Source organism: Notothenia rossii (genome assembly GCF_949606895.1).
Source record: "Notothenia rossii genome assembly, chromosome: 5".
In the NCBI taxonomy this organism is placed as follows: domain Eukaryota; kingdom Metazoa; phylum Chordata; class Actinopteri; order Perciformes; family Nototheniidae; genus Notothenia; species Notothenia rossii.
Genome location: NC_136903.1, coordinates 1,929,938 through 1,944,483, shown reverse-complemented (window position 1 = coordinate 1,944,483; position 14,546 = coordinate 1,929,938). Strand labels below are relative to the sequence as shown.

The window sequence follows — 14,546 nt, the reverse complement described above, 5'->3', positions numbered from 1 at the left end:
TTGTTTGTAAGTGTTTATTTTATAACACTTGTGAATAGTGTACTTTGTTTACACCTCTGGGAAGTGTATAGGTCTGGACCATGGTCTGGACTATTACCATCATGTATTAATGCACAAAGACTTACTTGACAGAAGGCACTTTATGTATGTCAGGTTCAGAACAGGTTCCTAAAACACATTGGTACATCACATTCTTGTTTTTTTTATATTGACGTCCGATAAGAACTCCTTGTACTTTGACTGTACTGGTGGCATATTTATAATATATAATTGTTAGTCATTAGCTCCAACAACTAGCTAGCGTTAAACCAGACCAAGGGCTATAAAGTAACGGCTGGAACCGAATAATACTGGACCTGCATCACGTGATGCAGGTCACTCACAACGCCCAATCAAAATGTAGCGGTTTGCGCGCCAACTGTGGTGGAGCCAAGTGCATTGGTGGATGGACGGTTATTGTTTGAAATTGAGCAGCCAGACCAGTAGCGTAGGCAGAAATGTACTTTAGGGTGGGCCTGTAAAAAATAGGGTGGGCCAGATTTTTCGATTGCAGCAATCCAGGGGGTGTAGATATCCAAACTTTAATTGTTCACAGGAGTTATGGTGTTACAGGTGTTTGTTTGTTATGTTGTGGTTATCTAAGAAATATAAATAAACAGAGTAGATCAAATTAGTGAATGACAATATTAATCCTAATAGTTACATTAGGATTTCCTGCTAGGAATAGTACATACACATAAATGCTGGAACAGTCAGCTTCATGGTAAACAATACCAGAAATGCCCGCAAGAGGGGCAAAGTGTTTTAACACGTGATAATGGCGGCTGACAGAGGCATAAAGTTATACACAGCTCGCCGCAATAGCACGAGACTGGACATATATGACGATCGCACATACCAAATATAATTATATCAACAGTCACAGCGGACAGAAAGTGAAACTACTGAACATTTAACAGGCAGTCACACTTACGGCAAACAAGTACTGCGCGTGACTGATGACATTACAGTGTGTGGGGTGCGTCCGGTAACTGTCTCACAGCTGCCCCCAAATTCACTAGATGAATTTGTAATAGCACAAATGTCCCTGCTAGAATGTGGGGTAGGCATGTCAGTCCTCTGGCATTTCAGGAAGTGTGATGAGTTTCGCCACAGGTCGAATATACGTAGTGCCTAAATTAATATTCACCTCTGCAGAGCGTATCCTACCGTCATCGCTCGGGTTCACTTTGGTTACCCGTCCAACTGGCCAGAGAGCCCGTGGCAGTTGCGGGTCGATGATCACGACGACCTGGTCTGTGGTTAGGTCTGGCGTAGGAGTGTGTCACTTTCGACGGAGCTGAAGGTTAGGGAGATAGTTACGTGTAAACTGGGCCCAGAAGTGGTCGGCCAAGACCCGGCTGTGTTTCCAGCGACGACGCCCAAGCAGATCGCAGTCTCCATACACTGCTTGTGGCAATGATGCATCTCGCCGCCCCGTGAGCCAGAGATTGGGTGTAATGGGGTCTGGATCAGCAATGTCAGACGTCGCATAGCCGAGGGGCTTGGAATTGAGTATTCCCTCCACTTCTGCTAGCACAGTCATCAGGACCTCTTCAGGCAACGTTTGGTTTTTCAGGACCACTTGCAGTGAAGCTTTGGTTTCCCATGTGCCGCCGAAGTGTGGAGCGAGTGGTGGATTTAATCTGAAGGTGATACTCTGTTCAGCTAGCTGTTCCTTCAGACTTGGCTCGAGTGCCGCAAAGGCTTCTTGCAGCTCGCGGTCACCTCCCCGTAAGTTGGTTCCTCGGTCGCAGAGGATCTCGTAGGGTTTCCCTCTTCTCGCCACGAAGCGTCACAGCGCGAGCAGGAAGGAATCAGTGCTCATACTACATAAAAGGTCCAAATGTACACACCGTGTAGTAAGGCACTTGAATATAATGCCTATCTTTATGGTGTATGGGCCAAAGCAGTCGACACCAGTGGACCAGTATGGTGGTTTGTTTATGCGTAGCCGTGCAGCGGGTAAGTCTGCCATCTTAGGAATGACAGGTTTGTTCCGCCACTCAACGCAGGCATATTGATGTTTCTGGACGTATCCAGTAGGTTCTCCTTAGCTCTGCGAATACACGATCGGGACCTGCGTGCAGCAAACGTTTGTCATAGTCCTGTATAATCAGCTTAGTGACAGGGTGGTCTGGAGCCAGGGTTATAGGATGCATGGTGTCCTCTTTCAGGTATTTCTCCCGAGGCGGCCTCTCACTCTGATTAGTCCTACAGCCTGGTCGTATACAGGAGAGAGTGGCAGCAAGCGACTTCTTGCCTCAACCTGTGTCTCTAGTCGGCTGGATGCAGGCACGCGTGGAGCAGCCGCCCCGTGCATGGATTGGTAGGTGACTTCAAGTAGTTCAGACCATGATTTGAAGAGTGTTAGATCTGAAGCCGCAGGCTCGGCTGTTGCAATGATTCCGCAGAAAGTGGTGTTGCGCGTCTCCTCTGTGTGTGCAGAACTAACCACGGGGTTAGCTGGCCAGTCGGCTGGAGCGATTAGGCTTAGCTAAGTCCAGTAGATGCTTTCCCCTTGTAATGCCGTCAGCGGGGTTCTCTTCAGAGAGGACGTATCTCCAGCTGTCGGTTCCGACGAGCTCCTGGATTTCCGCTATCCTTGTCCCGACAAACCCTTTGTATTGCTGGGAGTCAGACTGAATCCAGTGGAGGACTGTAGTGGAATCTGACCGGCTCACTTGGTTTGTGAAGACCACCCTGGAGGAGGCAGTTACAGTCAGTACAGTCATTGTGAGGGCTACATCGTGCAGTATGATAAGATGTTGTTGTCCACAGGTTGCACATGGCTTCTTTAAGGTGCAGTTTTCAGGCGTGTGTCCTCTCCCACACCTCCAGCATTTCCTGTTATCCTTTATCCAGCTTGCATTTTCAGTGTTAGTGAGTTTAGCAAAGTCGGCACAGGCGTTGAGGTAGTGATCCTGGTTCTTACAATAAGGGCAGAAGGGCTTAAAACGTTCACGTTTATTTAGCTGGGCAGGAGTGCTAGCAGCAGGTGATGGATTACAGTGTTGGGCTCCCTGCTGGCTACCAAGCAGTATAGTAGCAGGTCTGACTCTCTGAGGCTTAGCCACTCTTCGCTCCTTACTGTCGGTGTGTGCAGGCTCTGGACATGTGACAGTTATTCAACGTGAAACCTGTAATGTCTGGACTTTCCTCTCGAGCCACGCAGCGAGGTCAGGGAGAGTATATGTGAGGTTACTACCACTCTGGATGATTCCTCTGTTGAAGCAGTATTCCACGAACGAGTCTCTGAAGTGAGGAGGAAGTTTGCTGAGTAAGCTGTCAACATGAGACCCACATCTCAGCTCGGATGATGAGGGGCCTTCCATGGTGTTTAGCATTCCCACCAGAGTGCCAACTGATGCTGCAAAGTCTTCATAATCACCAGTTTTCACTGCTGGAGCGTTCAAGATGGCTTTAAGCTCTCCCTGAACCAGTTGTCTTGGCTGACCATAGCGTTGGGTCAGGGCTTGCATGGCAACATCTCTGGACTGCCTGGGGGGCGTCCCAAAGCAGGGAAGTTTGCACACTCTTTATTCAAAGTCCTCTGTGGGCAGGGCTGGAAAAAATATTCAGATTGTTTACTTGAGTAAAAGTACTAATACCACACTGTACAAAGACTCCATTTCAATTCAAAGTACGGAACTGAAGTTAAGGTTGTTCAGTACAATTAGGAAAAATCTACTTAGTAGTAAAAGTACTCATTACTGAATAAACTCCAAACATATATTTTCAACTTTTATTTTATTTTATTATTCCCATATTTAATTATGCATTTATTAATTAATTGTCCTTGTATTATATATTCCTGTATTTATTTGCACTATTATTTATTATTTTATAATTTTATTCCTGTTTTTATTCATTCATTATTTATTATTTATTTATTTATAATTATGTAATGTTCCTATTCCTCATATTTCACATCATTGATCCAGATCTGTACAGGAAGTAAAGGTATTAAATACATGTAGTGGAGTAAAAGTACACCTTTTATCTCAGCACTGCATGTAGTGGAGTACAAAGTAGCATAAAATGGAAATACTCAAGTAAAGTACAAGTACCTGTAAAGTGTACTTAAGTACAGAGTAAATGTACTTAGCTACTTCCCACCTCTGGTATTAATTTACACCAAAGATATACTGCTATAAGTATTTTTTTTTACCAAGGTGTACTTATCAGCTATTTGTTTTTACAGTGTTTGTATTCTTATATTTATTTTTGGAGCTGTAAGAACACAGGGGGGAGAGAAGGGGGGGAGAGCAGGTTCCTCCCGGGGTCCCTGAACGCCTCACGGAGAGTGCAGGGTATTTAACATTCTGCCCCGGACAGCAAGCAGGTTGTTGCGCATGCGCAGCCCATTGACCGTGCATGAATACGGAGCGAGGAGAGGACAGCAGCACAGGGAGGACCAGGAGGACATGGAGGGACCCATCTGCACCCCCGGGGAGAAGAAGAAGAAGAAACATGAGGAAGAGGAGAAGAAGGAGATCCCGGACAGGGTGACTCTGAAGAAGGAGATCGGGCTGCTAAGTGCATGCACCATCATCATAGGTGAGAACAAACATTAGAGGAAGAGGAGGGGGTGTTGGGGAGGGGGGGGGGGGGGGGGGGGGGGCTTTACTCCGAAGAAAAAACAGAGATCACTTTATTCCTGCAGAACTTTATAAAAAAAAACACATCTTTGTTTCTGCAGAACTCATACATTACAAACTAGGGTTAACACAATATTGTACTTGAGTAAAAGTAGAAGTACTCAGATCTTGTACTTGAGTAAAAGTAGAAGTACTCGGATCCGGTACTTGAGTAAAAGTAGAAGTACTCAGATCTTGTACTTGACTAAAAGTAGAAGTACTCAGATCTTGTTCTTGAGTAAAAGTAGAAGTACTCAGATCTTGTAATTAAGTAAAAGTAGAAGTACTCAGATCTGGTACTTGAGTAAAAGTACAAGTACTCAGAACAGGTACTTGAGTAAAACTAGAAGTATGCAGATCTTGTACTTGAGTAAAAGTACAAGTACTCAGATCTTGTACTTGAGTAAAAGTAGAAGTACTCAGGTCTTGTACTTAGTAAAAGTAGGAGTACACAGATCTTGTACTTGAGTAAAAGTAGGAGTACACAGATCTTGCACTTGAGTAAAAGTAGAAGTACTCAGATGTTGTACTTGAGTAAAAGTAGAATTACTCAGGTCTTGTACTTGAGTAAAAGTACAAGTACTCAGATGTTGTACTTGAGTAAAAGTAGAAGTACTCAGATGTTGTACTTGAGTAAAAGTAGAAGTACTCAGGTCTTGTACTTGAGTAAAAGTAGAAGTACTCAGATCTTGTACTTGAGTAAAAGTAGAAGTACTCAGATGTTGTACTTGAGTAAAAGTAGAAGTACTCAGGTCTTGTACTTGAGTAAAAGTAGAAGTGCTCAGATCTTGTACTTGAGTAAAAGTAGAAGTACTCAGGTCTTGTACTTGAGTAAAAGTAGAAGTACCAGAGTGTAGGAATACTCTGTTACAGTAAAAGTCCTCATTCAAAATGTTCCTCAAGTAAAAGTAGAAAAGTATTCTCATCAAAATATAGTGAAAGACAGTAAAGTAGTCGTTGTGCGGATTGGTCCATTTCAGAATAATATATATGATATGTTTTATAATGATTGATCATGAAAGTGTTCTCAAAGCTGGTAAAGGTGCAGCTAGTTTGAATGACTTTGTATACTGCAGGGTAGATGGTGGATTTACTCCAGGTGGAACTAGAGTAGAAGTACAAAATAGCAGAACATGGAAATACTCAAGTAAATACCTCAGATTTGTACTTAAGTAAATGTAGTTCCCACCTCTGGTTGTGTTAAGTGCTTACGTGGCTGAAATATCTGAAGTGCAGGATGTATTGTCAGGCAGAGGAACATTGTCTGCTGGAGCAGAACGGACAGCAGGCCGCTTCAAACACACCTCAGCTCAGTCAACACATCAGGGGGCCGTTAGTATTCATGTGGACCTGCAGGAGGTCATGGAGAAATGTCTGGAGAGATCCAGCTCTAAGTCAAAGTCAACGTGTCAATCTTTCAGTTTGTGTGTACAGACAGAGAGATCGAAATACTGTTTCCCACAATCCCGAACACAAAAATACAAATGTATATAAAAAAATGTATATTTAAGCAATAGCTCATGACAGGCCGTGGTATATGCTCATTATATCACAGCTAAGGGGCGTGGTTCGGCCCGACGGGAAGGTTCGACAAGAGCTCCTGCGGATGATGTCACATATGCTGGTCACGTGACGAGAAACGAAGGGGGCAGCCATTTTGGCAGTAATCGCGTCAGTAAATTCATTGGCAGGCACTGGCAGACTGTCGAGGATGGTGGATAACTGCTGTGCACCAGGTTGCACAAATAGGCGTGGGAAGAAGAAAGGTGTATCTTATTATCGCATTCCAAAAGACGCGGAGAGGAGGGAAAAGTGGATCGCAGCGATTAAAAGAGCCAGGAGCCGTCTGAACAAGACTGAAAGATGGGACCCCCCGGCCGTTTGCTTTCGCTTATGCAGTGATCACTTCATATCAGGTGGGTGAAGGAATACAGTACAATGCTACAAAAAGTTTTCAAAAAGCAAAAATACAAACTAGTTTCAGACGCACTGCAGTAGCTATCCAAGCTAATAAACAAACATGCTAACGTGACACTGCCGTAGCTAGACAAGCTAATAAACAAACAATGCTAACGTGACACTGCCTATCAAACTGGAATAATTTAATACTTACCCTTGCAGTGATGATGCCGAAGTTTTTGGATGTAAGACTCCACAGTTGAATGTTGTTTACGAAGCCGGACTGACACCATTTGTAAGCCTCCAAGCTTTTGTAAGCTCTGAGGGAGTCTCCTGAGTACACTGATGGAAAGCTTACAAGATAGCTGTGGATGTCCGCGTAGCGCAAGTCGGGTACATCGCCTTCAGAGCAGGAGGTTATGCTCTTGAAAAGCACACCGGGTGCATTATATGGGTCGCTTATATTTAATCTTTCTAATTTTGTACTATAAAGCCGAATTTCACTTGAATTAAAATGAGATGTATACTCGCACGGTAGGAAAACGCTGGCGCCGGTCGTCATGTTTACTGCCAAAATGGTGGCTGATAACCAAAAGTCACGTGACCGCAGGAGCTCTATACTGTTTTTCTCAGACGCGGAGGGATACTGACTTGTTGTGAAAAGTAACTTACAATTCTACCCGTGGTATATGCTCAGTATATCACGGCTAAGAACCAATCAGATTGCTTGATTTGACTTGTCCGTTTTATAAACCTATTTATTCGCGTCGTCGGGCCGAACCACGCCCCTTAGCTGTGATATAATGAGCATATACCACGGCCTGTCGTGAGCTATTGCTTAAATATACAAAATCAACAGACACATGTGCGCACATTAAGACATGAATAAAAGCACAACAATCAATATATACAAGATAACAGTCACTTCAATATCTTTGGGGTGTTCTCTCAGCTCTACGATTTCTGACAGAACTTCAACCAAACGTCACATTTTGTATTCCATGACCAAGGACCTGAAGTAAGACCATCCGGGAAATGGGAAGTCATTTTTGTAACATGAATAATATTTTTTCTGGAAAGTGCGGCTTTTAAAGTGAAACTTAAATAGTTTTTTTTAACAAGGAGACATTTTTTGGAAAGTGGGGACCTAGTTGTGAAAATTAAGACATTTTAGAAACCTTATTGGGAAGAGTGGTATTTAAAAGAAATTGTTTTAAAACATTGAAAGTCAAGCCATTTTTGAAGAGATTTCAAGAAAGTTTTTCAACTTAAAAAAAGTGCAATTAAAGTAATGTTTGTAACAAGAAATAAAAAAGTATAGTCTTTTTTTGAATTTCTTTTTTTAACATAAATAAAATGTTTTTAATAAAATAAAAAAGTAATTTTCAAGTGCAATTTTCCAAAAGTCGTCCATTCTGGGCAAAGAAGTTATTTAATTTTTTTTTGTTTTTTTTAAACTTAATGACTTTTGGGAGAGGGATGGGCCTTTGCAAGAATACACTGATCCAATGGGAAGAGCCGCTAACCCACTGTCAATCACTAAATATGTCTCTTCTACATCAACATGTGTCCCCTCTTCTTCATGTCTCTTCTACATCAACATGTGTCCCCTCTTCTTCATGTCTCTTCTACATCAACATGTGTCCCCTCTTCTTCATGTCTCTTCCTCATCAACATGTGTCCCCTCTTCTTCATGTCTCTTCTACATCAGCATGTGTCCCCTCTTCTTCATGTCTCTTCTACATCAACATGTGTCCCCTCTTCTTCATGTCTCTTCTAAATCAACATGTGTCCCCTCTTCTTCATGTCTCTCTACATCAACATGTGTCCCCTCTTCTTCATGTCTCTCTACATCAACATGTGTCCCCTCTTCTTCATGTCTCTTCTACATCAACATGTGTCCCCTCTTCTTCATGTCTCTTCTACATCAACATGTGTCCCCTCTTCGTCATGTCTCTTCTACATCAACATGTGTCCCCTCTTCTCCATGTCTCTTCTACATCAACATGTGTCCCCTCTTCTTCATGTCTCTTCTACATCAACATGTGTCCCCTCTTCGTCATGTCTCTTCTACATCAACATGTGTCCCCTCTTCTCCATGTCTCTTCTACATCAACATGTGTCCCCTCTTCTTCATGTCTCTTCTACATCAACATGTGTCCCCTCTTCTCCATGTCTCTTCTACATCAACATGTGTCCCCTCTTCTCCATGTCTCTTCTACATCAACATGTGTGCCCTCTTCCTCCATGTCTCTTCTACATCAACATGTGTCCCCTCTTCTTCATGTCTCTTCTACATCAACATGTGTCCCCTCTTCTTCATGTCTCTTCTACATCAACATGTGTCCCCTCTTCGTCATGTCTCTTCTACATCAACATGTGTCCCCTCTTCTCCATGTCTCTTCTACATCAACATGTGTCCCCTCTTCGTCATGTCTCTTCTACATCAACATGTGTCCCCTCTTCTCCATGTCTCTTCTACATCAACATGTGTCCCCTCTTCTTCATGTCTCTTCTACATCAACATGTGTCCCCTCTTCTTCATGTCTCTTCTACATCAACATGTGGGCCCTCTTCTTCATGTCTCTTCTACATCAACATGTGTGCCCTCTTCTTCATGTCTCTTCTACATCAACATGTGTGCCCTCTTCTTCATGTCTCTTCTACATCAACATGTGTCCCCTCTTCTTCATGTCTCTTCTTCATCAACATGTGTCCCCTCTTCTTCATGTCTCTTCTACATCAACATGTGTCCCCTCTTCTTCATGTCTCTTCTTCATCAACATGTGTCCCCTCTTCTCCATGTCTCTTCTACATCAACATGTGTGCCCTCTTCTCCATGTCTCTTCTACATCAACATGTGTCCCCTCTTCTTCATGTCTCTTCTACATCAACATGTGTCCCCTCTTCTTCATGTCTCTTCTACATCAACATGTGTCCCCTCTTCTACATGTCTCTTCTACATCAACATGTGTCCCCTCTTCTACATGTCTCTTCTACATCAACATGTGTCCCCTCTTCTTCATGTCCCTTCTACATCAACATGTGTCCTCTCTTCTTCATGTGTCCCCTCTTCTCCATGTCTCTTCTACATCAACATGTGTCTCCTCTTCTTCATGTCTCTTCTACATCAACATGTGTCCCCTCTTCTCCATGTCTCTTCTACATCAACATGTGTCTCCTCTTCTTCATGTCTCTTCTACATCAACATGTGTCTCCTCTTCTCCATGTCTCTTCTACATCAACATGTGTCCCCTCTTCTTCATGTCTCTTCTACATCAACATGTGTCCCCTCTTCTACATGTCTCTTCTACATCAACATGTGTCCCCTCTTCTACATGTCTCTTCTACATCAACATGTGTCCCCTCTTCTTCATGTCCCTTCTACATCAACATGTGTCCTCTCTTCTTCATGTGTCCCCTCTTCTCCATGTCTCTTCTACATCAACATGTGTCCCCTCTTCTTCATGTCTCTTCTACATCAACATGTGTCTCCTCTTCTCCATGTCTCTTCTACATCAACATGTGTCCCCTCTTCTTCATGTCTCTTCTACATCAACATGTGTCCCCTCTTCTCCATGTCTCTTCTACATCAACATGTGTCCCCTCTTCTCCATGTCTCTTCTACATCAACATGTGTCCCTTCTTCTTCATGTCTCTTCTACATTAACATGTGTCCCCTCTTCTTCATGTCTCTTCTACATCAACATGTGTCCCCTCTTCTTCATGTCTCTTCTACATCAACATGTGTCCCCTCTTCTCCATGTCTGTTCTACATCAACATGTGTCCCCTCTTCTCCATGTCTGTTCTACATCAACATGTGTCCCCTCTTCTCCATGTCTCTTCTACATCAACATGTGTCCCCTCTTCTCCATGTCTGTTCTACATCAACATGTGTCCCCTCTTCTTCATGTCTCTTCTACATCAACATGTGTCCCCTCTTCTCCATGTCTCTTCTACATTAACATGTGTCCCCTCTTCTACATGTCTCTTCTACATTAACATGTGTCCCCTCTTCTTCATGTCTCTTCTACATCAACATGTGTCCCCTCTTCTTCATGTCCCTTCTACATCAACATGTGTCCTCTCTTCTTCATGTGTCCCCTCTTCTCCATGTCTCTTCTACATCAACATGTGTCCCCTCTTCTCCATGTCTCTTCTACATCAACATGTGTCTCCTCTTCTTCATGTCTCTTCTACATCAACATGTGTCCCCTCTTCTCCATGTCTCTTCTACATCAACATGTGTCCCCTCTTCTCCATGTCTCTTCTACATCAACATGTGTCCCCTCTTCTTCATGTCTCTTCTACATTAACATGTGTCCCCTCTTCTTCATGTCTCTTCTACATCAACATGTGTCCCCTCTTCTTCATGTCTCTTCTACATCAACATGTGTCCCCTCTTCTTCATGTCTCTTCTCCATCAACATGTGTCCCCTCTTCTTCATGTCTCTTCTACATCAACATGTGTCCCCTCTTCTTCATGTCTCTTCTACATCAACATGTGTCCCCTCTTCTTCATGTCTCTTCTACATCAACATGTGTCCCCTCTTCTTCATGTCTCTTCTACATCAACATGTGTCCCCTCTTCTTCATGTCTCTTCTACATCAACATGTGTCCCCTCTTCTTCATGTCTCTTCTACATCAACATGTGTCCCCTCTTCTTCATGTCTCTTCTACATCAACATGTGTCCCCTCTTCTTCATGTCTCTTCTACATCAACATGTGTCCCCTCTTCTCCATGTCTCTTCTACATCAACATGTGTCCCCTCTGTGGAAAGAGACTCTGAAAGTTTCAGGAACAAAGATTCTCTCTCTTTTTGATCCATTTCTATAAAAACCTGTCTGAAAATGAGCTGATCAGATTTTGGCCACTTTATGATGTCATAACGATGTGTTGTCTTGTGTAACCATTAGCCAATCAGCAATCAAGGTAACCCCCCCCCCCCCCCCCTTATCACCTGAATCTCCTCTAGAGCTCCATTGAGTTCTTTGTAACCAAATGTCTCTCAGAGGGGCGTGGGGAGGGGCTCCTTATTTTCACCTAAAGTAACAGACAGAGAATCAGCACTTTGGAAACAGGGCTGAAACAGAGGGGATTATGGGTAATGCTGCAATGATCTGTTTGGTGTTTCAGCCAATCAGAGACAGGCTCTGGATATATCTGAGACCATGTTCAGCCTGAGTCTGGGCACGGGGAGCAGAGCTCAGGAACACAACAGAAGATCAGGAATAAACCACTCGGAGCTTTATAAAGCGTAGTCCAGAGAACAGAGAGAGGTCCTGTGTGCAGAATGCTGAAGCACCTTTCCTTTCACTCTGCGCTCACTTCCTGCAACAACATTCTGTCCCGTCAGATATACTCCGATTGCCTTCTGCTCTGTTCAATTGTATTTGTAGTCTTATGTGTTTAACAGAGACGCATGTTAAGGGTTTATATTCCAGCAGGCAAAGGAAGTGTAAAAGGAGGTTTAATGATGGGATGGAGGACCAGCTGTTTCCTCTCATGAATATATAGAGCAGGGGGGTCAAACTCAAGGCCCGGGGGCCAAATCCGGCCCGCGACCTCATTTCATTTCAGAGCTTGCAAATAATATTATATAGAATTCAATTGGGGTAATTGTTGAATATTTGCTTTCAATTATTTGCCCTTCTGTAGTTATTTATGAAGTTATTACCAGAACTGATAATAATCCAATGCAGAGCCAATAATATAATACATTATTTAATATATATGTATATATATTTATATCGAGAAGCTAAGAGCTGATTTGAAGATTCTAAAATATAAATCATATTCTGGATTTTTAACACTTTTTCTGTTTACTAGATATTCCATATGTTCTTTTATAGTTTTTGTTTTTGTTTAATTCTTTATTTATTTGGGGTCACATTATAGTACAAGTTCAGTTTTTCAAATCATATATTTTTAGAGACCCGAAAGTGACAAATGAAATAACAAACAAAATTAATCAAAATAAAATAAAAACGAAAAAGTACACAGGGGTTGTTTGAAATAGCAAATGTCTACACATGTACATGCATACATATCAACATACATTCAATACGCATGTGACCATACACACACATCTATACATATACATTCAATCGGTTATAGAAAAACAGTCAAACAAGGGAAATGTAAATTCTCCACTTTTTCCATATTTCTTCAGATGTGTTTTCCTGAAGCCTCATCGAGAAGGGGATTCTTTCCATAACATACACTTCATGGATTTTGTCGTACCAGTTGTCGAGAGAAGGGATATCCGCTTTGAGACATTTTCTAGTTATTGCTTATTTTGCTGCAACAGTAAGAATTCCAAATAATTGTTTTGCAGTTTGTGGGGATTGAATGTACGAGCACAAATAGAAATTCATCCCAGTTTAAATGGATTTCTCCTGTCTCTTATAGTCATGATGTCTTTAGTATTAATCTACAATGTAGACAATTATTTAAATAAATAAAAAGATTCGAATGAGAAGGTGTGTCCAAACTTTTGACTGGTACTATTTATAAAGTTACAACCGGCCCTTTGAGTGTAACCATAATGCTGATGTGACCCGCGATGGCATTGAGTTTGACCCCCTGACACAGCGAGACTGTAAGCAGAACTCATTTCTCCTCTGAGGGCGAAGCTGCTCTGTTCCTGCATTTGAGATCGATTTCAATTGTATATTGACTTTCTTTATTACTTTATTAAATATAACAAAAGACAAACTTTGTCCATTAATCATTTATCGGTTTCTCTTAAGAATTTCCTCCACAGCTCCAACACGAACCTGCATGTCATGTGAGTGAAGCTGCAGGAGTTCAAAGGCTTCAAATCAAGGCATTAAATGAAGTAAAGAGTGAAAGAGTGCCGGTCACTCCTTACTTTGTTTATCAGAGGCACTTGTGACATCAGCTCCATTTAGGAAGGAAGGAAGTAACGGATAAAAAAACAATTACATAGATAAAATTATGTATATAAACATATAGAAGTAAGGATTTTCAATATAAACATACAATAAATACAAATATTTGTATAAACAGAAGAACTTAGAGTAACATTTCCAATTCAAAATATATATAATAATATATATAAACACCTAAAAATGTATAAACACAAACATTTTAAGTCCAAAAAACCGATAAAATCTAATCTAATTTTGACACAACAAAAAAGAATCATAAAAAAAGACATGAACACAGAAAAGTTAAATAAACAATGTTATGCAAGTATTTATCGATATACCAGAAGTTAAATATCCTACAGATTTATATTGATTAACTATAACAAGTTCAAGTAAAAGTGTGCACATTGTACTTCAATACATATCCTGATGTATCGTGGTGTATGTATTGCACAGTTTGAAAAGGTTTGGCTGCTCGTGGTGCACCGAGCTCTGGTGCCAGACACAGTTAGTTAAATGTGAACCCCGGAGTATTTCCTGGTGCTGGTGATCCCCTCCCCTGGATAATTTATGTCGGGTTATGTAATGGCCGTCTGTGCCACTTGGCTGCCTTCTGCCGTGCTACTGGTAGCGCTGTAGTGTGAATGCGTGGATGTGCTGGTACTCTACACTGCATACTGAGGCTCTGTGCAGCACGGATTGTCCCGGCTGAGTGATGGCCTTTACCGCCTTCTCTAACTCACTCTGAGCTACAGCGCTTTGTCTCTTGATGCCCTGTAGAGACTCAGAGGGGAACAGTATGTGGGGTTGAACGTATGTAAGCAAACGCAACAAGTTAGCTGAAGTTAGTCATCTATCAGGTCACATTGGCACATTTAAATTCAAAAGTTAAAGGTGGGGTAGGTGAGTTTGAGAAACCGGCTCGAGATACACTTTTTGTTATATTCCATGGAATGCTCTTAACATCCTGATAGAAATGAATATCTGAAGTGCTTTGACAATGAATCCATAAAACATCTCATCTGTGTAAGCCGTAGAGCTGTAAAAAGCACGACCAATCATCTGAGCCGGC

General features: G+C 42.1%; 1 protein-coding gene across 1 annotated transcript in view; it reads left to right on the top strand.

Moving 5' to 3' along the window:
- The first annotated feature begins 4,379 nt into the window (after positions 1-4,379).
- The window catches only part of slc7a10b (solute carrier family 7 member 10b), a 35,153-nt gene continuing 24,986 nt past the window's right edge, over positions 4,380-14,546 (top strand). Inside the window, exon 1 of the mRNA XM_079683946.1 lies at positions 4,380-4,599. Within this exon, the coding sequence (XP_079540072.1) occupies positions 4,395-4,599 (205 nt within the window). The 5' untranslated portion in view covers positions 4,380-4,394. The remainder of the gene's footprint in view (positions 4,600-14,546) is intronic.